Source organism: Vicugna pacos, chromosome 4, assembly GCF_048564905.1.
Source record: "Vicugna pacos chromosome 4, VicPac4, whole genome shotgun sequence".
NCBI classification, from domain to species: domain Eukaryota; kingdom Metazoa; phylum Chordata; class Mammalia; order Artiodactyla; family Camelidae; genus Vicugna; species Vicugna pacos.
This window is the reverse complement of record NC_132990.1, coordinates 50,783,067-50,809,623: the sequence shown is the minus strand read 5'-3', so window position 1 is coordinate 50,809,623 and position 26,557 is coordinate 50,783,067. Positions and strand designations below refer to the sequence as shown.

General features: G+C 47.7%; 1 protein-coding gene across 4 annotated transcripts in view; it reads left to right on the top strand.

Moving 5' to 3' along the window:
* The window catches only part of GABBR2 (gamma-aminobutyric acid type B receptor subunit 2), a 354,329-nt gene that overhangs the window by 281,157 nt on the left and 46,615 nt on the right, over positions 1–26,557 (top strand). For all 4 annotated transcript variants that reach the window (XM_031677345.2, XM_006204058.4, XM_072959804.1 and 1 more), the window contains 2 exons: positions 12,236–12,343; positions 20,159–20,281. In XM_031677345.2, the coding sequence (XP_031533205.1) occupies positions 12,236–12,343; positions 20,159–20,281 (231 nt within the window). The remainder of the gene's footprint in view (positions 1–12,235; positions 12,344–20,158; positions 20,282–26,557) is intronic.

Here is a 26,557-nt window from a genome sequence, read left to right as displayed (position 1 = left end):
ATGCCCAGGAGCGGGATGCCTGGGTCATATGGTAAGTCTATTCCTAGTCTTTTGAGGAATCTCCATACTGTTTTCCACAGTGGCTGCACCAAACTGCATTCCCACCAGCAGTGCAGGAGGGCCCCCTTTTCTCCACAGCCTCTCCTGTTGCTGTTTTCTTTTAAAGTGTTAAGAGCAATGTAGGCCCATGTAGTCTCTTTTAAAATCTGTGTTGCCACTACTGGACGATTTTGGAGAGAAAGCTGGCAGCCAGAGATAAACAAGGGGAGGGACCTCTTAAAAGTGCTGCAGGTCACAGCCCACACCTTGGACTTTCAGGACTGCCTGGAGTCCCTAGGCAGTGGGACAGCACGTGGGCAGGAGGGAAGCCCCGGAGCACATGATGATGCTCCCCTGAGTCCTGCAGGTGATCACATTGGACTGACTTGTTAACGTTACCAGTAACCTCAACATGAGTTGTCCAGCAACTGATATGCGCAGAACATGTACTTGGTCTGAAAGATTCCATTTGAGAAGTGTGTGGTCAAGTCCCCAATACCCCAGGGGGTCTCTGGGGTGCTCAGCCATCTCTTCTCTCTGGGGTGGATCTGGAGGGCAGTCAGACCCCACGTGCTCCAGGACTCACCCAATTCGATCTTCCTACTCAAGAGATTTTTATCCAAGCCCCTCTCCTGCCCCCCTTCTTTATTCTGCCCTTCTGGGGGTTAAGGAGGTGAACTTAAGAGTCACAAGTCCCCCATGTGCCTAGCGTCAGGGTGCCTGGAGTCAGCTTCCAAAGAAGCTGAGCTGCTCAAAAGTCCTTGTGAGTGTGTTTTAGCAGTTTGTTCCCTCAAAAGTGTGCCCCCCTGGCATGAGGATGGTGACCGTGGTTTGTGTCCTGCTCACTAGGGAGGATGTGAAGCCCCTGAAGGCCCCTTCATTGCTGCATCAGCATGACTTCTGTGCCCTGGGGGCCTTGTGATCTCATGGGTGCCATGTGTGTCCAGCTTTCCTGGACAGTGGTGAGGCTGAGGGAGGGGCTGCTCTCAAGGCACCCTGAAGAAGCTAAGTGAAGAAAGTTGGGTTTCCTTCTCCCTTTTGTGCCCAGGTGCCCTCTCCAAGTTTAAGGAGACCATGATGATGGTAATGATGAAAATGGTACTTGATGGTAATGGTAATAATGAAAATACCAACCGGGGGCCAGTTTGGTAACTTCTCATTTACACGGTGCTCTGGGCTCTCAGTGGCATCCCCGAGAGCTGAGACGCCCACCTTGGTCTCCCAACCGAGGAGAATCAGGGGGCAGAGCTCCACCCAAGTCCCTCCCGGGATCCCTCTCTCCAGGTCCTTGTCACTTGTGCCTGCCACCTGGGAACACATCCACTGGCCCAAGGTCTAGTCTTTGGTGTAGAGACGTGAGGCCCAGCCCTTGGAGAGTCTCTGCCTCTCAGAAAAGAGTTCCTGACACCTCACCTTGCTCATAAGCCAAATGCTGTCAGAGCACAGGTGCTTCCTGGAGTTTGCCCTGAATCCTCCAAACGCTGGGTGACACAGGCTAGGGAACCAGAACGGGGACATCCCCCACACCCGGTGTTTTCTTTTAATGAAGCTTGACATTCTGCTCTGGGAGTCGCGCTCATTTGTGTGAGAGGAAGGCTGTCCTGGGAAGCCTGGCAAGGCGGTATGAATAAATCATAAAGCGCTTTACAAATCAGCATTAGCTGGAACACGAGGGCTCTGAAGATGCTCCGGCCTGCTTCTCCCCGCCCCAAGGATTCATTTATTTGCAGTAAGGGCTGTTGCAGAGGCTCTGCAAAGGGGAGCTCACATTCCTGACTGTGACGGGGAGGGGAGGCATAGATTAACTACTCTGGATTGAATTGGGTCAGCACGAATGTGTACATGGGTTAGGACCGGGATCACTTATTTAATAGTTCCCAATATTGCTCAGAAGGGGAACTGAAAGCTCTCAAATTTGGAGTCTAAGTGCCAGCCCCCAATGGGTGCAATTTGGATTGTCCTCCACCTGCTATTCCAGGGGGCTCAGCTCCTTTATTTCACGTCGTGCCTTGGATTCTCCTCTCTGGGCCTGGAAGATTCTCACAGTAAACTTCCAGAGTTGGGAGATGGAGATGGAAGCAGAGCCGCCTAGCCCAGTGAGCACAGATCTTCAACAGCCGGGGTTTGACTCCCACATCCTACACTTCCTACCTCCTGGCGGTGGTGGGTGACTTACCTCTCTGAGCTTCAGTTTTGTAATGTATAAAATGAGCATGATGAATCCCCATGCAGGATCATGGAGTGGTTTGAACAACTATTCAGAGGAGCTGCCTGGAACATAAGGCAAGTGTAGGGTCAAGGGAGAAGGCATCTTTCTCCCCTTCACAGTGTAATCTCCTGGTATCCCAGGAAATCTTACTGGACAAGGGATAAAGTGGAACATGAAGCCAGCTTCAGATGTGGAGCAATTGAAGTCACAGTTCAGTCTGTTCTGCTGCCATATGAATACGACTTTTTTTCCCCTTTTGGTTTTCAATATAGAAACTAAACACAACGATAAACCGTGAACGTTCCCTTAGGAAGAAACCTGTGACAATCACTAGATGGTCTGCTCAGAAGACAGCGGGGTGGGCGCCCGTGTGAGCATGCACACACACGCACGTACGCACACAGAGCTAGGGAAGCAGTTACACTTGGTTCCCATCCCGCGCTCCCTCTGACCCTTTCAGGCATCTTCCCAGCCTAGTTTCAGCAAGTCTTGCAAACAGCTCCAGCTACACCGTGCTGTCTCCCTGGACACTGTGTGGGTAGTGGAATCACCATAGCAACTTGGCCCCTGTGGGCACAGAGATGCCTAGGAGGACCGCGCTGGGCGTGGGCCAGAGCCCCAGTGCCAGGGGGATGGGAGGGCCTGCTTCCAGCTTAGGAGACTCTGGAATTCCAGTCCCTGGCAGCCCAGAGAGGGAGCTGGTGGGTGAGGAAGGGAAAAGGTACTTGCCTTCCTTGTGGAATCCTAGGCAGAAAGCCACACACGAGCATGGAAGAAGGCACACTGCAGTGAGGACGAGAAGACCGTTGATCAAAGGTGGGCCTTGGGTCCCGGCACAGGTCTCAGCAGCTTCTGGGGTGCTCAGAGCAATCCTGGGGGTGGAGATGGTCAGCAGAGCCCTGTTAACTCCCCAAGCCTGTGCCCTCATAAAACTCAGCACTCTCTGCTCTGACCTACGAAGAGCCAGCCGCCACGTGCTGCCTTCCCTTCAGTCGCCAAAACTGCCTGACGAAGGTCAGGTTCACTATCCCCACTTCACAGGAGAGAAAACTGAAACTCTGTCACACATGCGAGCTGTCAGGACTGAGGTTTGGAACTAGCTATGTTGAACTACAAAGATATCTGAGACATTTCATTCATTTTTTTAGGAAATTTTTTTGTTGTTGTTAGCTGGTTTATACCAGGAAAAACAGGTCAACTAAATTCTTAGGGATGTGGTCAACATTTATCCCAACCAAAATTTTTGTCCATTCAGACTTTTTAAAATTGGGTTATATAGTCATCCCTTCACAGTATTCATAGGGAATTGGTTCCAAGAACTCCCGCAGCTACCAAAATCCAAGGATGTTCAAGTCCCTTATATAAAATGCTGTGATATTTGCATATAACCTACGCAGTCCTCGTGTATGCTTTAAATCATCTCTAGATTACTTACGATACCTAATACAATGTAAGTGCTATGTAAGGAGTTGTAAATCCAATGTAAATGCTATGTAAATAGTTGCTGGTGCTCCAAATCCAAGTTTTGCTTTTGGGGACTTTCTGGAATTTTTTGAAAAAATATTTTCAATTTGCTCCCTGTTGGTTGAATCCACAGATGTGGAACCCACAGATAGGGAGAGTTGACTGTAATTCGTATACCATAACATGTACCCTATTAAGATGTATATATAATTCAGTTGTCTTAGTATATCTATTCATTCATTTTTGATACGTCCCCAAAGTATATCAGAGTGCCTGGCATATAAGACAATTTCAGTTTGACTGCTCACTTTCAAATCCCAATGACACTACTTCCCAGCTATGTGACTTGAAGTTACTTACCATCTCCTCTTTAGTTTAGTTTACTCCTCTGTAAAATGGCCATAATCATAGGGTTGTGAAGATTAAATGAGATGGTACATTAAAGCACTTGGCGCCTGCCACATAGGAAGGTTCAATAAACGTTAGCCATAATCATTATGAATGAATGAATGGAATGAGTGAATGATGGGCCTACATCTGGATAGTTGTGTTCACCTGTGAACACTGCTAAGAGAGGTGCTGATAGAGCAGGGTAAACTTGGCATGAAGAGGAGCCTGGAGAATTGGGGTTGGCCCTTGTTGATTGGGCGTGGGTACGTCCGTGGCAGCTCCTGGCCTTACATGCCCTTGCTCTTTTAGAACTGGGTCAGGAACAGATTCAGGGCCTTCCCAAGTCAAAGCCAAGCTGCAACACCTCTGCAACCTTGAGTGTTGGAAGGGGCCTCAGGGCGGGCTGTGAGGGAGGTAAGAATGACGTGGGTGGGACCTCTGAGGGCGCGTGGACATGAGTCCCCAGTCATTGGAATCTGTCGTGAGAATTAGGAGAAGCCAGTTCAGCCCTGGGCTCAGCTTTATTTCTCATCTGCCTCTGCTTGCTGAGAATCCTGACTCTTTTATTTATTTCTCTTTTTTTTAACTTTTTATTAAAGTAAATATAGATATACACATACACATTTCATAAGTGTATAGCTCAATGAATTGTCACAGATTGGACTCAATTGTGAATCCAGATGAAGAAAACAGGCCATAACCAGCATCCCCGAAGCCCTTCCTGTCCCCTTCCTATCAGCACCCCCCTCCCAAGAGTAGCCACCATCCTGACTTCCACCTGCACAGACAGCGCTGCTTAGAGGGCACGTGAATCATCTGGAGCCCTTGGCTCAGATCCCTGCTAGGGCCCCAGGGGAGTCCACCTTGCCCTCTAGGGGGTGCTTACCCCGGTGTGGGTCTGGGGTCTCAAAGCTGCCTCCAGGCGAAGAAGCAGATTCCATCTCAGCAGGTGTGGGATGAGTTGGAGATGCTACAGCTCTAACAAGCTGCCAGGTGATGTGGATACTGCATCCACAGACCACACAGTAGCGAGGTCAGGATTAGGACCCATGCTTTATTTTTGAGTTTGTCTCTCGGAGACTGATGATGTAAGAGAAATGGAAGCACCAGAAGCCTTGTTCCATGAGGATCGGCTGGAGTAGGAAGAGGGATCCTGGGCCTCCACCCTGGAATCCCAGGAAGCAGGGCTGTCCCATCACAGGAGGCAGGGCTGGATTCTAGGGCCTGAAGCACATTCTCACCATCTGCTCACAAGAGGTGTATGAATGAGCTCTGGATGGGCAGCTGCTGGAAAGGATGGAGTCGTGGCGGCCCAGATACTGATTGGGAAGCATGACGTCTTCTTCCAGCCCTCCCAGAGATGCTAGGATTTTATAACTCTGTCTCAAAAGTCAAAGGCTACCTGGGAACACCCACTGGCCTCCCAGTAAATTCAAGCCTAGTAGGAATTAGAAATTAGTGATGTCTTCATTTAAATGACCATAAATATCTGTGGGTTTTTTTTTGTTTTGTTTTGTTTTGTTTTGTTTTGTTTTTTGCTCAGGGATTTCTTTCTGAGACAGTTGAGAGATAACCTGATGTAATAATGTAGTTTGGAGGCTGTTTCAGCATGTCATCCCATGCTTTGGTGACTGGCCATGGTAAAGTACTTTGTACTGGCCTTTTAGCTCCAGACAACAACGCCTTTCCCTCCGCCTTGTAGTAATGGAGCTCTGGGGCTTGTTTTTGGATAGTCGGGGTCTTCCTTACCCATCTTCTCACTATTGATTACCTGGGGTGAACAGTCAGAATGAAACAAAAGGCCCTTTTAGGAACCTTTCTGGACAGCGGGAAAGCAGCTTACCCTGCAGCATCCAGCCACCTGCCAGGGCTTCCTCCGCCCTCTGACTTCCTGGCCTGGGGCCCACATGCCAGAGACCTGGAGCCTGGCAGCCCCAGTCGTCTGTCAGAACAGACCTGCAAGAGAGGCTGTGTGTCCCTTTCCTGCTAGTCCCCAAAAGAGCCATGAAAGCCCTTCACTCTGCCAGGCAGGCCTTCCCAAAATCGATTGAACAAGTGGCTGAGCAGAACTATTCCGGGCATAGATTTTTCCTTCCGTCTGGAGATGTGCTCTAATTGTTTTTCCCTTTTTTATAGTCGAGACTGAGATGGGCATTGCCTGGCTAAAGTTCCCCTCCCCCATGGATGCATGTCAGGGCTGTGTGAGAGGGGCCAGGAACTTTATGGCTGAAGAGAGAAAAGGAAAGACATTAACGTTAGAAGAGTAAATATGTTCAAGACTTTGGGAGAGGAAGCGAAGTAGCTGTTTGTCTTGTGATGATGAATCAGTGGAGGCTTGTATTAGAGTCGACATTTTGGAAACAGAATCATTAGAGCCCACAGAACCTCCTAGTTGATTTGGCATCATAGAGCTACGCGGAAGGTAGATCATCAAATGAAACGTCGTTCAGTGCTGGAAATGCCCGTATAGTACCATGACAGGGAGTCCTCCAGGCTCTGCTTAAATCCATGTGGTGATGGGGAGCTCACTACCTCACAGACAGAATATTGCATTGGGAGGAAGGGACCACCGAGACCATAAACTCGGCCTCTTTTGCCGTCCAGAACTCCAGTTCTCTGTGTGCTCTTCCTTTCCTGTGCTTGTTCGGGCTCGACTTGTACGTTTTAGGTGACAGATGGTCCATTACCTCCTAAGCAGGCCCACCCAGCCCAATCACCCCTCAAACCAGAGATTTAAAGGTGGACTGTGTAGGATCCACCTCCCAGTAGTACCATTTCATGGGAGAGGCAGGCAGGTTATCAGATAGACATCTCAGTGTGACCAGCACAACAGAAACATGCATGAGGGCAAGGTCTCGAGGAGGAGGCAGCTGTGACCTCCTTGTAAGGTCTGGGAGGGCTTCTCAGAGAAGGTGGTCCATGAGTCTGGTTTTCAGAGGACAAATGAGAATTTGTAAAGGAGTTTAGAGAGAAGATGGCATTTTGAATGGAGGAAATAGCCGGTGCCAGGCCCACAGTGTGAGCCAGTGTGATATGTGGGGACATTTAAACAGCATAGAATTTCTTGGAAGTGAAATGCTATGTGAGGAATGACAGGAGGGGTACTGTGGGGTGGGGCACACCCTGCTAAGAATCTGGAGTTCAGCCTGCAGGCTCAGTGGGGCAGTGAAGGGTTTAAATCCAGGGAGACTTGCTTAGATTTGCACTGAAGAACAGTCTCTCTGGGTGTCGGATGAGCAGGAAGTGAGGGAGAGAAGGGAAGACCAGCTGGAGGATCCCCCAGCTGTCCAGTGAACAGTGGTAAGGAAGCCATGGACAAAAAGCAGATATTGATCAAGAACCTCAGCCCTTTACACCACCTTTTTTCATCTCTTCAGCACAACCACTCCGTGAAGTCAGAGGCATTATTATTATCCCATTTCACAGATGAGGGGATCAAGGCTCAAAGAGGTCGTGTGACCTGCTCCAGGTTCACGTAGATAGTGAATGACAAAGCCAGGACCTGAACCCATGTCAGTCTGCCTCCAGAGGCCCTGCTGAAATGACAAATCTGGATGGCACCCCGGGAACACAGAGGAAGGGAGTACTCACGAGAGACAGGGGATGAGATGGCCGTGAGGCACAGCCCTGGCCACAAACAGAGCCCACCCCCGTGCTTCACAGGGAGAGACTCCCGTGCAGGGACTACCTGCAGAGGTGTAGGTGGGGTTAAGGAAGCAAACACAGGTGTTGAGGCCACCACACAGGAAGCCCTTGCCACTCCTGGGCCTGCAAAAGCAGAGAGAGGAGTGTCTCCCTGAGCCCAGACAGGGCCAGGACCGTGTGAGGGGCCCAGAGACACAGCACAGAAGCAGTGGCCGCAGGAAGCACATACCCATCTTCTCTCTCCTAGCACCTGCCAGTCTCCTGATCGTGCCTTCCAGATCCAGCTGGAAGCCAGGAGGTCATGGAGCCCGAGAGGCACAGGCATGGGGCTCCACCTGTCAGAGCATGGGAAGGGCAGAGAACTGCTCTGGGGGTGGTGCAGCAGAGGGAAATGGGCTTGGGGGCCGAATAGGAGACTGAGGGTGAGAGGAGGTTCCCAGGAGGGCTTTCAGGTCCCTAACTTAGGTGACAGGCAGTAGTGGCACCATCCCTGAGTCAGGAGGAAATGGAGCTGCTCAACAGAAGGGCTCATGGGCTCAGCTTGGGCTCTGGAGTGTGAAGGTTTTATGGGACACCTAAGTGTCACTTAGGTTTCCAGTGACAGTGGCATATCCAGGTCTGGAGCTCAGAAGTGAGGTAGGAGCTGGGGAAGAGCTAAGGGAATTATCAGCACAAAGAAAAGGATTGAAGCCTAAGGGTGGGAGTGATAACCCAGGGAGAGCCCTTTTAGGACAAAGAGGGTCCAGTACTGAACCCCAGGGTCCATTTCCATCCTAAAAAGATAGTGGAGGAGTGGAGAGAGACATAAGACCTCCTTTTGCAGCGGCCTAGGCCAGGGATGACCCTGAGCGAGGCAGTCTGACATGGGCGGCTCTGCTGGTGGGGGTTCCACTGTCCTGCTTTCAGAATATTTCTTCTAGTGTTGTTTCATCGTTGTCTGAAGAGCTTTCTCCAAATGGGATGTGAACCACTGGGATCATCTTGTAGAAGAATATATTACAGCTTTTATTTACTTTTTATGTAGAAAAAATGAAAGAAATTAAACTGTACTAAGATTTAATACTCGGGCTGACACTGGGGCTCAGTGGGTGTGTCTGGTGGTCTTGTGCAGGAGCTCTCCTGAGAACAGAGTGGTGAGTCAGTCCGTGACACCAGCCAGCCACGGGGCATTGTGTCCAGGGTCTGCAAGACAGCCCCCAGTTCAGTGATTCACTAGGACTCGGCATATAATAGTCCTCACGGTAATGATTAATCACAGAGAAAGAACATAAAGCAAAATCAGCAAAGCAGAAAAGGCACATGGGGCGAAGTCAGGGGGAATCAGGTGCAAGCGTCCAGGAGCCTTTCCCAGTGGAGTCACACAGGACGCACTCAATTCCCCAGCAATGAATTGTGACAACACATGAAATATGTACCAGGGATGCTCACTAGACACTCAGCGCCCAGGGTATTTACCGGGGGCCGGTCACCAAGGTACCTTATGCTGAGCACACAGCACGATACCAGGCTCCCAGAAGGAAGGCAGGTGTGCAGCATAAACCACACCGCTGGCACAAACCGTTTGTTCAGGCACAGAGTCACTCTTGTCATTGAGGGAATGGGGAAAACTCTCCCCAAATCCAAATTCTCAGACGCCAGCTGGAGGGCCCACTTTGCCAGCAGGGCTTTGAAAGCTCACCTTTTCTGCTAGGTTAGCTCCTTTCTGCCCAGGCGTCCTCACCCGTTCTTTGCTTTCAGTCTATGGCAACATACTGCCATGTCCAGATGCCAGGTTAAGTTTGTGTTATTGTGTCTTAACTAACTTTATCTCATTGATATGACTGAGTTCTAAGGAATTGGGCCCTACAAAATAGATCAGTGGCCTGGAAACGATTACTCCAAAGAAAACATAAGTCAAAGCAAATATAGTAACGTGAAGCACATTGGGGTGATACTTTATAGGAGGTCATTGTCTGCCACATTATGAGGTAAAAGTAATGATGTTATTTCATTTCTTACCATCCTTTTTTAAATGTCCACCTTCTGTATATGTTCATGTTTAAAATTGTTTTTCTGATAAGAGAATATGATCAAAACGCTTGGAGGCCATCGGCCAGAACAACCGTGGCAACCATTAGCTCTGAAAGTGTGCTGAGATCAGCGAGGAGAGTGTTCTCAGGCCGGCCAGCCCCGCCCACAGATGTGTCCTGTCCCTCTGACCGCTGCCTCCAGGGCAGGGAAGAACCTGATTGGGGTCAAGGAGGCTGAGGAGGAGCAGGCATGATGTGAGGGAAAGAGGGCTGCAATGAGTGGCATGGTTGAGAGAAATACCTTAAACACCCTGAGTCTCAGTTTCTTCACCTGCAAAGGGGTTTTCTCACTCAACTGATGGATTCAGAAAATCACCTTGGTGTTGGTTGTTGCTGTGGTTTTATTTGTGTGTTTTTATCATTATATACTAAATTTCTGGCCTAGTAATACTTACCGGATGAACAGATGAACAAATAAATGAATGAATGAATGAATGAGATGATCTGTAAGGTCCTTTGCAACTCTGACAGACTAGGAAAGTGTGATCCGGTCATTGAATAAGGTCTAAATTCCCAGTAATTGTCTCCTTCCCAGTCCCTGTTCTGTTTACTTTTTCTTGCATCCCTGTATTTTAATACGAGTGATGATGTGGCCCTCCAAGACCTTCTTTAAAGTACTGTGATTCATTCTTGCCTGTCAGAAATTTTTGAAATTTAAAAAAAGAAGAAGGTTAGGTCCCCACCTGTGCCATTGTCAGCATTCACACCTCAGATGTCTGTGTTTCTGAGCGACTGCTGTAACGCTGCTGGTCTTTCTTACGGGGTCGGCCTTGCCTCTACCCAGCCAGTTCCTATTTTTACAAATCAAATGGAAAGGGAAAGTGTTCTGTCTCTGGAAAGCTGGAGAGCCAAGTCACTGGAATAGAAAGGCAGGGTGAAGGGACTCCGTGAAGGGAGTGTGTCTGGGAACCTCCTACCTAACTGCCCGCAGCCTGGGGCTGGACGGGGCCATTTGAGGCCGGGCAAACCTGCTTGGCTGACTCCTCTGGACACGGAGGCCCTGGCTATCTGCTCCAGCCTGCTGTCTCTCTCTCCCTACCATATCCCTACCATATCCCTCTTCCTGCTGTGTTCAGTGGAGGAGGCTCAGGGACCTTTCAGAGAGAATTTAGCTCAGCAGAGCTGAGGAGAGCAGAAGAAAGACCACAGCTGAGAACTGGAGCTCACAGAGCACGCAGCCTTTTTGTCCCAGGGAGTGGGAGGCCCCAGAACTAAGTGGTGCACAGCTGAGGGCTGGGCCATGATATGGGGTCCAGCCTGGAGCTGGGGAATCTCCAGGGTCTTGGAGAGTGTCCAGACCAGCCAGCGACGTTAGAATTGGGAGGGGCTGGGGTCTGGCCAAGGTGGTAGTGCAGGTGGAGAGTGGGCACCTGGGAGGCCTCCAAGACCTAATATATGGCGGCTGGCCATCCCAGCCTGCGTGAATCAGGCTGTAGGCTCCTATCAGGGCTGATAGTTCCCAGCAGCCACCGGCCCAGGGCTAGAGATCGAGGCACACTTTAGTCCTGGGGAACAGGTAAGAGCCAGATAGGACGTTAGTCGTGAGCAGGAAGCCAAGGTCTGAATGTGGGTTCAGTGGCCAGGCTGGCCTGGTGCTGAGTTACCAGACTCCTGAGGTCACACAGAATGATAGGCCATGGGGGGCTGGGACTGGGGGCTGAGCAGCAGGACCCAGGCAACATCATTCCTGTCTTTCTCCAAAGGCCCAAGGAAACAGGCCCCTGCTGGGAGTGGGAAGGTCACAGCTCTTCCCCCTGGCCTTCCTCCTAACTGAGCCCCTCATGATGGCCATGAGCTGAGCTGGTGCAGCTGCCAGTCAGGTGTCCCCAAGGCCAGCTCTGGCCAAGTCCTGCACTGCTCTACCAGAGTGGTGGGGTTGCTAGCACTGGAGAAGAGCCATGCAGGCTTGTTGTCCTGCCCAGTCTCAGCCCCTGGGGCCCAGTGCCCTTCCCTACCCGCGGCCCACAACCCAGGAGCTGGGAGGTTCCTGGAGCCACCTGGTCTCCTAGAGACTCAGGTGAGGAGACAGAAATCAGTGATTATGTTCACCTCTGCAGGCATGTCTCCCCACATTAGAAGGCTGTCAAGGAAGGTGAGGGAAGACCAGAGAGCTGGCCTGAAACAGCTTTGTGACCCCTCAGTGGTCCTGGGGGCCCTCTGTGCCTCTCTCTATGACTGGTTCCCTCTGGGCTGTGGGCCCATCAAAGGCAGGATTTGACTCTCATGTGCCTCTGCGCCCAGGGGCCTGGGTCTGGCAAGTGGCCGGTAGAACCAAACGTCTATCAGATTGAAACGTGATTGAAGGACCATTGGTGCTGGTAAAACTCTACAGTATGTAAAGTAGAGCAACACCATTTAGAGTCCCCTTGTTGGAGCCACCTGGGAGATTTTAATGCCTCTGTTTTCTCACCGCCTCTAGGTCAGGACCTGGATTCTCACCGTGGGCTACACAACCGCCTTTGGGGCAATGTTTGCAAAGACATGGAGGGTCCACGCCATCTTCAAAAATGTGAAAATGAAGAAGAAGGTAATCCTGCCTTCCATTGCAGGGTGTTTATAATATTCAATTCGTATTTATTTAATGAAGATTTGTTAGGCACCTACTATGTGCCAGGCACTGGGCTATTTGCTTTGGATTCAAGCTACACACAACCTTTCCCACCTCCCGACTCCCACCCCCAACACCTTCAGGCTCCTGGGGAAATCAGACAGCTAACAAAGCGTTTACAATGCAAGATGATAGGGGCTGGATGGGTGCATATGGGGGAAACTGGGGTACAGCACTCAGGGAAGGCTTCCTGTAGGAAGCGATGGCTATGCTAAGACCTGGAGGGTGACTGAGAGGCAGAGGCTGGGGAGTTTTCAAGCCCCATAGAGGGAACCGTGTGCACGGAGGCTTGGGGGATGGGGATGGGTTTGTGGAGACAGAGTACAAGAGGGGGCTTCAGGGGAAGGCAGGAGGTACGGAATCTCAACTTTAACTTATGGGCAATGAAGAGCCCTTGAAAGAGGGGAGTAGAAACAGAGGCAGAGGCCTGATTTAATGCTTCCATTTTCGAAGAGGCCCTAGAGGACAGGAGCCCTCTGCCTTCGTGTGGGAGGAAAGCATTTGCCACCCGTGTGGTTGGCTCTAACCATCGTGTTGATTAAGCTTGACTCTTAGGATGTAGTCATAGCGAAACTTTCTCCAAACTGTCATTTTAACCCTTCTGGTGGCTGGTGCTCTTTTTCTCTTGCTCCTGGTTAAAAATTCGGGCAAGTCTAATGGCTTTGAGGTTCTCTGGTCAACAACTAATATATGTGGAGTCCATCGTAATATTCAAAACTTTAAACTACATTCCAAGGCACTGCACTGCTTCTCCCGCCCCCAGACCATCCTGAAGCAGCTGGCCACTTGCCCTGGGAGAGGGGTGTGAGTGGGCTGCTTCTCTCTTTTACTAGCCTGAGTTTTTTCCCCGTTATCCCATTCCCAAGGTTTCCTGGACCCTCCAGAGTTGGAGTTTGGAGTGGTGGACAGGGCGGGAAAGACCTTATTTGCCAGGAGCGGCATTGGGCTTGCTGGGCCTGGCAGAGGTTAAGTAGGCCCTTTAGGCTCTCATGGGGTCTTTTTGTGGGGTTTTCAAAGCCCCTCATTACTGGGACTCTGTCCTGCGGTGCCCCTGACATGGGTGAAATACTTCCCCAGTTGGCCATTTGTGGCTCCTTTCCCAGGCACGTGGCAGTTCCCCAACTCCTGGGCTCCCTGGTCCCCCCAGCTTGTCTTGGACACAGCTCTCCCTCAGCTGGGCCCACATCCGGTGCTCAGGAAACACTCCGACATCCTTCGCTCCTGTAAACTCAGGGACTGCTGTTGGTCCCACTGGAGCAGCTTCGCCTCTTCTGCTCCACCCGGGGCTCCATTTAGAGGGAAGAAAGAGCTCAGCTCTGCCACCCCACTGCCTGTGCTCACCTGGAAGGCCCTCCCCTCGCTGGGCCTCAGCAGCATTTGTGACAACTCCTTCCTGTCTGTAAGATGAGGAGCCTGGCCGCCTGGTCCTTCTCAGACCTGACTGCACTTTATAATCAAATGGGAGCTTTTAAAAACTGCAAGTAACCCAGCCCAGGCCAGCTGAAACCACATCTCCCGGGCTGGAGCTGAGCATCAGGAGTTATTAGACTTCCCCAGGGGACTCTAATATGCAGCCAGGGTGGAAGACCTGTGGTCTAGATCAGAGCTACTCAGAGTGCGGGCTGGACCAGCAGGATCATGGGCATCACCAGGAAGCTTGTTAGAAATGCAAATTTTTAGGACCCACCCCAGCCCTAAGAATCGGATCCTGGGGTGGAGCCCAGAAACACGTGTTTTCACCAGCCCTCTCTGTGAAGCTGATGCTAGCCAAAGTTTGACAGGCACAAGCTCACTTCTGGGGCCCCTCCCAGTCTGCGGCTCTGGTTTAGAGATGCTCGGCTGTTTATGACAACTCCATCCTGGGTTTGAAGAATCAGTGTTGTTTCTTCTGTGTCAGTATGTGGTTCATGCGTATCATTTTCAGTAATGAAGGACCGGCCTATATGTTCCATTACTTATGTGATCACTAAGCCAGAACACTTGGATTCTTCGGTAGCAATTGACAAAGCGTGCTGGGGAAGACTTTAGGAGTTCAGTTGTCTGAAAGCCCCATGGGAGTTGGAGCTGTGATGTGGCCACAGCCGCTGCATTGCCTGAGCCGAGGGGACTCCACCCCCGGGGTGTCTGGGCAAAGTGAGAGCCCAGGGAGGTCATGGGCCCAGGCGTCCAGGGAGGGGGCCTGTCTGAGAAACTGCTTTGAGTACAGCAGAAAGGCTTTGACTGCAAGATTTGGTCACTAGTTTAGTCTGTGGTAAAGATGATTTAAGCCAGATGAACAGACATTCCAGTGTGAGACACTTTTTGCTCTAGGCTTTCCAGTTATTCCACGAACAGCCTTGTGGCCCTACAGCGGAGTATCGTTTATCAACCAAATTAGAGGAGGTTAAGAGTGTAGAAGAGAGATTTATACCTTACACAGATCAAAAATTCAAGTCCAGGAACTAGATGGTTTTGAAAGAGTTGTTGTGGCAGTTGTGGGACAAAACTAGGATTGAATTCTCCATGACTCCAACCTTTTATATAGCCAGGATTGGTTTTTACTGTCATTACTTTGTCTTATTATTTTTTAAATTTAGACTTTTTTTTAAATGGGCCCCTTAATTTTTTTTTCTGACACATACAAGATTTACCTAAATGTGTAAATGCGATCACACACTTTTTTTCATAGTCTTTTTATCTTTTTCTTCCTTCCCTGGCTTCCACCTCGTTTTCCCTCCACCTACGATGTCACACCCTCCCCAGACACACATACACAAACTTCACCCCATATGGCTACATTTTAAAAGACATTAAAAGAAAAGAAGCCCATTAAAGGAAGTATTGACATGTGGTGACTTAATGCTTCCAAATTCAATGTTTTTATAGTATGTTACCATTTTTTCCTAAAGACCAATTATAAAATCTTGAATTGAGAAGCCCCACTACTATAGTATTTATTCTGCCTCTTATATTTACTAGAACCAAATTGAAAGTTTGAGAGAGAGCAGTAACTCGGAGATGAGGTCTTCCCTTGTGGGGGCAGGTGTTTTTTTGAGGACAAAGAAAGCTCACTACAAGTATGACTTGATACTGTTGCAGACAGTAACATGGGACTGTCCCCTCGGACTTTCATCCAGACTCAGCTTCAGGAAAATGCTGAGAGAGCACCATCATCTGACTGATGGCAGGAAGGCAGGGCCACTGTGCTGAATGAACAACTCTAGGGGGCACCATTCACACTGTATTCCCTCTGGAATGGCGTCCTTGAAAGTAGGCAGTTAGCTGGTCCTAGTAGAAGGGCAGTCTGGATCAGTCAAAATATCTGAAGCTTTTTGAAGAGATAAAGAAATGCTCTTTTCTCAAAACAAGGTGTCAGCCAATTTTTCCTATAAAGAGTCAGATAGTAAATATGCTCAGCGTTACAGGCCATACAGCCTCTGTCACAACCATGTAACTGCTGTTGTAGAACGAAAGCAGAGACAAATACATAAACGAATGGCTTTGACTGTGTTCTAATAAAGCTTTATTTACAAAGTCAAAAGTAGGTCATATCTGTAGTTTGCTGATCCCTGCTCTAAACAACCATGGGAAGTGACATTTAGTAATAATAGCTGACATTTGTTGAACAGTAATCATAAGCCAAGCTCTGGTAATCTAATGTGATTTGTGTGGTCATCTTCCCCATTTTGGAGATGAGGAAACTGGCTCAGAGGGGTTAGGAACCTTACCTAAGGTCACACAGCTAAGTCAGTAGGAATCAAACTCAGATCTGATTCCAGAAGCTGGTGCTTAATCATTCCTGATGCCTTCACCCCCATCTCTCATTCAGTGAGACCAGAGCACTAGTAACTTCCTAGCCCCAGAGAGAGAACTGAGTTTCATGGCTTTGTTGTGCACTGACACAATGGAGAAAAGTTCATGCAGCTCTTGAAGAGAAAGCTGAAAGATAAGGAGGGAACTCAGGAAAGCTGAGGTGAGACTAGAGAGATGACCTTGCCTAATTTGGGGATTCTCTGGTGCTCAGACTTTGTATGATCAGATCAGTGCTGTTTTTTAAATTTAAAATTTTAGATCTTTTTTAAAAGATTATTTCAAGTCACCTCTCCTTGACATTGCACTGTGTATATGCATGCAATATTTGTTTAGTTAGTCATTATTAGTCTTCCCCCTTTTATGCACGCTCCATGGCAGGATATTTATGTTTTGCCCACTGTTGCATCCCTAGTGCCTAGAACAGAACTTAATTCAGAGGAGGCGCTCAATAAATTGTTCCTGTGATTAGTAAGTCAAATGTGATTCATAACTACGTAGCCTAAATTTGTTTAGTCACAAACACTGGCCAAGTGTCAGGCTTTGGAAATTAGATGTGTCCTCTCTTCTCAGGCTCTTCCCACCTTGGATCCGTCTGTATGAAGTGTAGCCCTGAATCTAGTAGAGCTGAGGTGCAATGTCACACTTTGCCCCTAGACGTCACTGTCCTGCACATAAACAGAGAATCAGAAATTGGCAAAACCCAAGTAATGACAGCCAAACAGCTACCATTTGTTGAGCATCTTCTCTATGCTGGACATTGTACTAAATGCCTTCCATACATCATCTCATTTTACTATTATACCAGCTCTGCAGCTTAGGGCTCCCTGGCTCCACTTTTCGAGGAGGAGATAAGCCCAGCAAAGTTATACAGCGTGCTCAGGATCACATTTGACAAGAACTGGGATTAGAAGGAGCCCAAAACTGTGTTCTTTTTTTGCACCATGCTTAGAGCTTACATGAGCCTCCCCCAACTACCTTCCACTCCTTGCCATTGTACAAATCAGAAATGCAGAATGAGAGAGGAAGTGATTTACCCAGGGTCACACACAGGTCACAAGGGATGGAAACAGGACTCCAATCCAGGTCCACATAATCCCAGATCCTGTCTTTCTAGCCACATGCTACCTCAGGCTTCAGACTTGAGCCTTAAAACTGGGAGGACTTGACTTTATCACACTTAAGTTTAAAGGCCAGCTGTGCCGTGGGTGCTTTCCCTATTCAGGCAGCAGGGGTCAAGGTGCTGCATCTACCTCCCCTGTAGGTGACTCACTGAGTGTGCCCACCTCATGTTTCTCAGCCCCTCCCTCTCAGTGTACCACTTCTCGTCCAGGAGAGACTGTGCAGTCCCAAAGGACCCGAGGTATTGTGTGCTGGAGTGCAAGGTGGTCCATATCCTATGTGCATGAGCCCTTGGGAAGAGGCCAGGAGAAGTGGCACTGCTGAGCAAGTTCAAGGTCACTGCCTCCTGGAAGTTATGCTGTGGGAAGAGTAGTACCCTTTCCATCTCATGGGAAAGCCTTGGCAGAGGAGGGAGCTGGAGGTGCTGGCACTTGCTGGTGGGGGAAGTTTGGGGAGGGGAAGAGGACTCAGAGGCTGAGGCTGGCAACTCTGCCTACCTGGTATTCGTGGCATCTGCATTCTCCTGTCCATTTGGTAGTCACTGCTCTGCATCGGGCCTCCTCCCTCCTCATCAGGACAGCAGCCCCAGCTTCTAACTGGCCTCCTACTTCAGGCTCCCACCTCAGGTCCACCCCTCAATGCTGCAGAGAGCTCCCCATCACTCTGATGCTTAAAGATGCTTAAACCTCCAGCAGCCCCACAGGAGGCCCCATCACATGCACACAGGCTCTCCTGCTCCAGCTCACCCTGTCTCCAGCCACATCCCCATCCCGCCCCACACTCATGCAGCCATACAGAACCTCTCACAGAGAGGAAATGTTGTTTTTGACAAAAGAACCAGCAGCTACAAAGGCCTGGGAAGGAATAGGAACCTGCAGCAGGTGGGGCCTTATGGGAAGCAGAACCTGAGCCCTAGGCAGGAGGCAGTGACCTTGAACTTGCTCAACAGCACCTCTTTCCCTTGTCCTTTTTCTGGGAACTCATTCATTAATTCCCCAGGAAGATCAGAGAGCCAGCCCCTGCACAAGGCCACCAGGGTACAGAGGAGAGACCGGCTGGTCCCTGCCTCTGTTCTGACAGGAGCACAGTTGTAGCCCACGCCCTGTGCAGGGCTACAAATTCACAGAGGAGCAGCTGCTCAGGCTCAACCTTGAAATAAGGGTAGGAGGGCACCGGCAGAAAGCTGGGGAAAGACCTTCCATGGGCAAATGCCTGGGCCTCCAACAGCCCTGGGTGAGCATCAACCAGGGAGCCCCTTCTAGCCATCCTCCGAGTCCTAAGCTCCTCAGCATTTCTTCCTTTTGGTCCAATATCTCGAGGCTTTCAGGGAGCCGCCTGGTTCCCCAGAGGACTAGGGTTAAGCCAGGCCTCTGCAAACCATCAGCCGTTCACTGAATGCTTCTGAAAAATCTCAGAGGGGTCTTTGCCACCACCCCAGCCCCAGGTAAAGTGGTTTTGGTGGATTTGATCTCTTTGGTAGTAACTCAGCAATACTTTCTTGTTCTTTTCACAATTTGGCCACAGAGAAACCTCTTGCGTTTCTATTTCGCCTTTAAAAATGGCTTCAATCATTAAAAGCCAGACCTGGTGATATTTCTTAAGCTTTTGTTTCAGTTTTGTTTATTTTTCTATATAGTCTTTTCCAGAACTACTTCATCACATTAGCTTTTATTTGGCGTTGGGGCAGGGGGCAGGGAAGGACACATAAACGTGCAGTGAGTGAAATACAGGTTAGCTTTGCCGCTGACAGCATTTGTCCTCAGGCCAATCCCTATCAAATGGACATAAAGTAGGGTGGGAATTTCACGGTATAATAAAAATATCCCAGGCTGCAAAGGCGGGTAGAAGCTATATTTCTTCTTTATATATTCCTTCATCTCAATTCAATCCATCAAACTTAAGTACCAACTGTATGCCAGGTCCTGCTGGGTACTGAGGGTAAACAAATAAATAAAACAGGCTTCCCTTCTGTCAGGGGTTCCCCAGTTTACTGAGGAGGGCAGGCGGGTATACAACTTAATAAAGCATCTGGTCCCTGAGACATCTGGTAGGTGCTGTAAATGTTTGAGGGTGTGGATTCTGGAGAGAGGAGGAGTTTGGTTCCAATCTGGGCTTCACTTTTTAGTAGCTATATTCCACTGAGCAAGTTACTTAGCCCCCAGCACCAGCCTCAGTTTCTTCGTCCAAAAAATGGGAATAATAGTGTCTGCCTTTATGTGAGAAGATGTATGTAAAACAATAAACCTATAAAAAAAATTTTTTAAGAAATCAACCTAGAGGCAGGTGCAGTGTATGTGTTCATTAAATGTTAACATTTATATTTATTTTTCTTCTTGTAGTTACTACTATTACTCTCCATAATAATAAGTATTGAACGTATTAAGTATAATTATGTGAACAAAGTGCTATGGGAATAATTAGTTCTGCTGTGGGAGTTAGGGGGCTTCATGGAGAGGTGACAATGCATCTGGGTCTTTAAAGATTATTAGCAGTTTGCTGAACAGAAAGAATAGAGTGTTTCAGACAAGAGAACCAGCACCCACAAAGGCCTGGAGTGAAAATCTCAGCAGAGTCCGAGACCGGGAGTCAGCAGACTTAACTAAGTATATGTGTGTGTTTGGGATGTGGACAAGCCAAGCTCATGAAAGGCCTTGAATGCCAGGCAAAGAAGCTTGGCTGGATTTATTCTATGGGCGATGGGGAATCTGGGGGAAGTTTGAAACTGGGGGTGCCACCATTCAGTCACTCACCTGACCCAGTTCCTCAGCTGCTGTTGGAAAGCTCTCTCATGTCCATTCCCATCTGCCCCTGCCTTCTCTGCAGATCATCAAGGACCAGAAACTGCTCGTGATCGTCGGGGGCATGCTGCTGATTGACCTGTGCATCCTGATTTGCTGGCAGGCTGTGGACCCCCTGAGAAGGACGGTGGAGAGGTACAGCATGGAGGTAAGCGCCCGGCCCAGCAGGAGGGAGCCCTGCGGGGATGCTGCCCCCAGATACCGGGACAGCGAGGCACAGTCGCCCCAGCTGCCCAAGGTGCGCTTCTTAAGAAGTCAAGATAGTTATGGGGAAGTCATCACAGCTCCACATGGGCCTGCGTTCCCTGTCAGGAATGTCTCATCAGCTCTGTCTGCTTCCATTTGAGACACGTTATTTCAGGAAGGCCAAATATAACGTCTTTACTCCTGGGGAAACAATGGCAAAAATTTGTCTAGGTGTATTAATATATGCAGAATTAAGGGGAAATGTTGAGCTGTTTAAACCAGTATGTAAAAGCCCAATTTATAAAAAGATCCGTTAGTCTAGAAATTACGTTGCATTTTTAATCCCGCCTTTAAAGTCAATTCCCTAGGGAGTGTTACTAGGGAATAAACACTCTGATAGCTCCTTCTAGTTACCAGAGGATCTTCAAAGTGATGTGTTGTCAAAAAGAAGAACCTTACATAAAAGTACTGTTAAATACATATTTTAGTAGTCTTGTGCTCGGCTTTGCCCTTAACGCATACTGGTCTTCCTTGGATGCTCCAGATTAGGGAAATTCAAGATCAGGGAAGTTGTAGTTATGTTGACTTTTTCTTAGAAGAGTTAAACATACCTTTGTCGGGGAGAGAGCAGGCTGAACGGTGGTGGCTGTACTGTATGATTTCCCTGCAGGGTGGCAAATTCTATTGAGAAAGCTGGAATTTTCTCCAGTTCTCTCACTGCGTTATTAAGGAAATCTTTCTGTGGAATTTAAGGTGAGTTCTTAAACTAAACTGGAGACAGTCGTTTTATGCATTGAGGACAGAGGTTTTTATCCTTCTGGACAAGATTTTCTAGCAAATAAGATGCCTGACCTCATTTGTCTGGCAAACAGGCAGAGGGTTTGCTCAGCCCAATAAGAAGTCAGGCAATCAGAGCAGCGGCAGAGAACGCGTTTTCTGACAGCGTGGATTTAGGAGAGGGATTTAGGGCTGTGCGCCTCCATCTCACTGCCTTAAGTGTCCATCCTGGGGGGAAGCAGGAATCCAGACAGGCTCAACCAGATCTGGCAGAGGACAGACCCAACACTGGCTCTGCACATGGGCCAAAGGGGCAGGAACTCAGCTGAGGTCACTTGAGCAGACAGGCTGTTCCTAGAGGGGAGGTGACATCTGGTCATCACTCATCTGCACAGTTGGAAAAGGGGCAGACCTGCCCCCGACTCCATCCTAGGGGTTCACCACCCACAGGATTTGGAAATCCAGACCGGATGTCAGCAGGAGGAAGAGCCGCCATTGGCTAACTGGACCTCCAGGCTAGGGAGAGCCTGGGGTGATGATGATCAAAAGCAGTAATGCTAATGACAACAATAATAATGATGCTGCTGGTGACTAGATTTGTGTGTTAATTCACTGAATCCTCACAGTTAACTCTGTAGAATAGGTACTATCCTGAACTCCATTTTAATGATGCAGAAACAGTAACCCAGAGAGATTATTATATAAGGTACCCAAGGTTACCTAGCAGGTTAATGACAATACCACCAACTGTTGTCTCACTCACTCTCCTCCCTTGTCTTTCGATACACGACAGTACTTTGTAGTTTTTAGGTGTTTTTGAAGACCTTTGGTCACTGGTCTACGAAATGGGTAGGGCAGGAAAGTGTTCTCACTTTCTGCAGATGAAGCCTAAAATTAGGTGTTGGGCAGACTGAGGGCCCAAGGATATCAGGGAAAGAGAAAGGGAGTCGGGCAGACCCCGTGACAGAGACCAGACCCAGCTGGCTTGATGCCGAGCCCAAGGGTTGCTGGAGGTGGGGCGCTGCCATCTCTGCTCAAGGTTAAGATAGGGGCCGGGCATGCACTGGGGTCCCTAGGATCTGACTGTGTTGGGGAGAGGCTGCAGAGCTGGAGTTGGCCTGAGTCAGCTGACTCTGGACATAGATCCAGGAAGCCTGTGCCCCTGGAGCATTTGAAGGAGATGGAGCTTGTGCAGGCCAATTAATGTAAGTGGCTCTCACCCATCTTACCTTTCTTCCTTACTTTCTGTAGTAAGTACTGCTGCTCTCCATAGCTCTGTGCATAGAACTCTGGTCCATTCCAGACCTTCTAGGAGATGGTTCTCAAACTGAAGAGCCATGGGGTGCCATGGAAATGCTTCTCTGTGTAGATGAGGAAACTGAGGCTGGGGAGGGAGAAGGTCCTGCCCGGGGGCATCTGAAGGTGGGGGCCGGAGGACAGCCACCTCCCTGTCTTGAGGCCCAGACACCTTGTCTCTGTGTTTCCCTCCAAGTATCTGCTGAGATTTCTCTCTGAACCTTTTCTGGCCTGATCCTCTAATTTTAGGGTTGCCCTGTCATTCTGTTGCCATGGTAGCAGAACCTTTGATATGTCGACCCACAGCCGTGTCGGTTTATTGTCATTTTTCCACCAAACAGCGCCAAGCTGTCAGTTGATTTCCCTCACACCCGCCTCTGTCAGATGCAGCATGATGGTTGAGTGTCCCCAGAGGCTGAGGGGTCCTAAATTTTCTACGAAGGGCTGTTTTTTCCACAACCCCCAGTGAGAGAGAAAGTTTACGCTTGGGGGAGAAGTGATCAAAGATCTCCCTAGCCTGTCCCCTCCTCCTCTTGGACCACACCTATCCCAGAAGCCTTTGGTCACTCTGGACACTGACGCCTCAGGATTCTAGTCACAGACCTTGCTCTGTGTTGCACTTTCAAGCCTTTGCCTGTGCTGGCCCCCCTTCCAGAACCTTCTCTGACAAGTGAGTGAACTTCAGTTGCAGGCTCCTGTGTCATCTGCTGTGTTCCTGAGCTCAACCAGATTTAAGCGCCTCCTCTTCCCATTTCCGTCCCCATCTTGGCCTTGCCCGTCAGGACACGTAGCACACTGATCATCTCTGCTGAGTGCATCTCTGCCCCGTCCCACCCCTGCTGGGCTGCTTGCTTCTCCAGGACAGGACCCCGCAGATCAGTCTCCCCCATCACCCAGCCCAGCACCTCCACATGCATCTTCCCCTGGGGAGACAGAGGTGAGCACAGCAGTGTGACCTTTGGTCTCAAAGTGACCACAGGCTAGTGTGGGGCAGAGAGTAAACATGCAAATAAGCACAATTCCTTTAGATCGCATGGATTCTGATAGCACTTGGAAGTAAATAAACAAGATAAAGGGTTCAGGAATAACAGAAAGGACCAGTGGAAGAGCGTCTCCATTCCAGAATGGAACAGAAAGTACAGAGAGTTTCCATATATGTCCCACCCCACACCCCATAGTTCTCCCTATTATTAACATCTTGCATTGTGTGGTGTACTTGTTATAGCTGATGAACCAGTACTAATACATTATTATTCACTAAAGTACATAATTTACTCTAGGGTTCACTCTTTGCGCTGTACATTCTATAGATGTTGCCAAATGCATAGTCATGTATCCACTATTACAGTGTCGTACAGATCAGGCTCACTGCCTGAAATATCCTCTATGCATCACCAACCCCTCGCAACCACTGACCTTTCTACTGTCTATGGCTTTGCCTTTTCCAGAATGGCATACAGTTGGACTCATACACTATGTAGCTTTTTCAGACTGGCTTCTTTTACTTAACAATGTACATTTAAGTTTCCTCCATGTCTTTTCATGACTTGATAGATCATTTCTTCTTACTACTGAATAATATTCTATTGTACAGATGTACCACAGTTTGTTTATCTATTTGCCCATTGAAGGACATATTGGTTGCTTCCAAGAGTGGACAATTATTAACAAAGCTGCTATAAGCATTTTTTAGGTAGGTTTTTGTGTGGACATAAGTTTTCAAGTAATTTGGGTAAGTACCTAGAAGCAGGATCATTAGATCATATGCTAAGAGTATGTTTAATTTTGCCAACTGTCTTGCAAAGTGGCTGTACCATTTTGCGTTCCCATCAGCAGTGAATAAGAGTTCCTGTTGCTCCATCCTTGTCAGCATTTGGTATTGTCAGTATTTTGGATTTTAGCCATTCTAGTAGTTGTATAGTGGTATCAGATTGTTGTTTTAATGTACAATTCCCTAATGACATATGATGTAGAGGCCTTCTCAGACTCTTCCAGAAGATTGAAAAGGAGACAATACTCCCAAACTCATTCTCTAAAGCCACCATCACCCTGATACCAAAACCAGGCAAAGACACCACCAAAAAATAGAATTACAGACCGATATCACTGATGAACATAGACGCAAAAATCCTTACCAAAATATTAGCAAATTGAATCCAACAGCACATAAAAAAGATTATACATCATGATCAAGTGGGGTTCATCCCAGGGACACAAGGGTGGTTCAACATACGCAAATCAGTCAATATAATACATCACATCCACAAGACAAAGGACAAAAACCACATGATCGTCTCAATAGATGCAGAAAAAACATTTGATAAAATTCAACACCCATTAATGATAAAAACTCTCACCAAAGTAGGTATAAAGGGAACATATTTCAACATAATGAAAGCTATATATGACAAACCTACAGCAGCATAGTACTGAACAGTGAAAAACTCAAAAGCTTCCCACTAAAGTCTGGGACAAGACAAGGCTGCCCACTATCACCACTCCTATTCAACATAGACTTGGAAGTCCTAGCCACAGCAATCAGGCAAGAGAGAGAAATAAAAGGGATCCAAATTGGAAAAGAAGAGGTAAAAGTGTCACTATATGCAGGTAACATAATACTATATATAGAAAACCCTAAAAGGTCCACATAAAAGCTACTGGAAATAATCGAAGAATTCAGCAAGGTAGCAGGTTACAAGATTGACATATGATGTAGAGCATCTTTTCATATGCTTATTTACCACCTGTATTTCTTCTTTTTTTAATTTTTAATTTTTTAATTTTTTTGGGGGGTGGTAATTAGGTTTACTTAATTATTTATTTTTGGAGGAGGTACTGGAGACTGAACCCAGGATCTTGTATATGCTAAGCATGCACTCTATCACTTGAGCTATACACTCCCCCCTGTATTTATTCTTCGGTGAGGTATCTGTTCAGATCTTTTGCCCACTTTTTAATTAGATTGTTTATCTTCTTATTGTTGAGTTTTAATAATTCTTTGCACATTCTGGATACAAGTCCTTTATCATGTATGTGTTTTGCATATATTTTCTCTGAGTCTATATCTTGTCTTTTCATTTTCTTCACATTGTCTTAGGCAGAACAGAAATTTTTTATTTTAAGGATGTCCAAGTTATTAATTTGTCATTTCATGGCTTGTGCTTTCGGTGTTGTATCTAAATACTCATTGCCATACCCATGGTCACCTAGATTTTCTCCTGTTATCTTCTAGAAGTTTTATAGTTTTGCATTTTACATTTAGGTCTATGATCCATTTTGAGTTAATTTTTGTAAAAGGTGCGAGGTCACTGTCTAGATTCACTTTTATGCACGTAAATGTCTAGTAGTTCCAGCACCATTTGTCAAAAATACTATCCTTTCCCCAATGTATTCCCTTTGTGTCTTTGTCATCGATTGGTTGACTTTAATGGTATGGGTCTATTTCTGGACTCCCTAGTCTGTTTCACTGATCTGTTTGTCTGTTTTTTCACTAATTCCACACTGATTTGATGACCATAGTTTTATAGTAAGTCTTGAAATCAAATAAGTCAAATAATACCAGTTCTCTGACTTTTCTTGTTCAATATTGTGTTGGTTATTCTGGGTCTTTTGTGTCTCTATATAAACTTTAGAATCACTTTGTTGATATCCACAAAGTAACTTGCTGGCATTTTGATTGGGATTGTGTCAGTTCTATAGCTCAAGTTGGAGAGAACTGACATCTTAACAATATTGAGACTTCCTATCCATGAACATGGATTATCTCTCCGTTTATTTAGATCTACTTTGATTTCTTTCATCTGAGTTTTGTAGATTTCCTCATATAGCTCTTATTTTGTTAGACTTATACCGAAGTATTTTGTTTTCGATGCTAATATAAGTGGTGTTGTGTTTTTTAATTTCAAATTCCAGTTGCTCATTACATAGGAAAGCAGTTGACTTTTGTATCTTAAACTTGAATTCTACAATGTTGCTTATAATTGCTTGTTAGTTCCAGAAGGGTTTTTGTTGTTGATCCTTTGGGACTCTCTACATAGATAGTTATGCCCTCTACAAATGAACTATTTTATTTTTTTCCTTCTCAATCTGTATGCGTTTTAGTTCTTTTCTTGGCTTATTTTTGTTTTAGCTAGGACTCTTAGTGTGATGTTGAATAGCAGTGGTG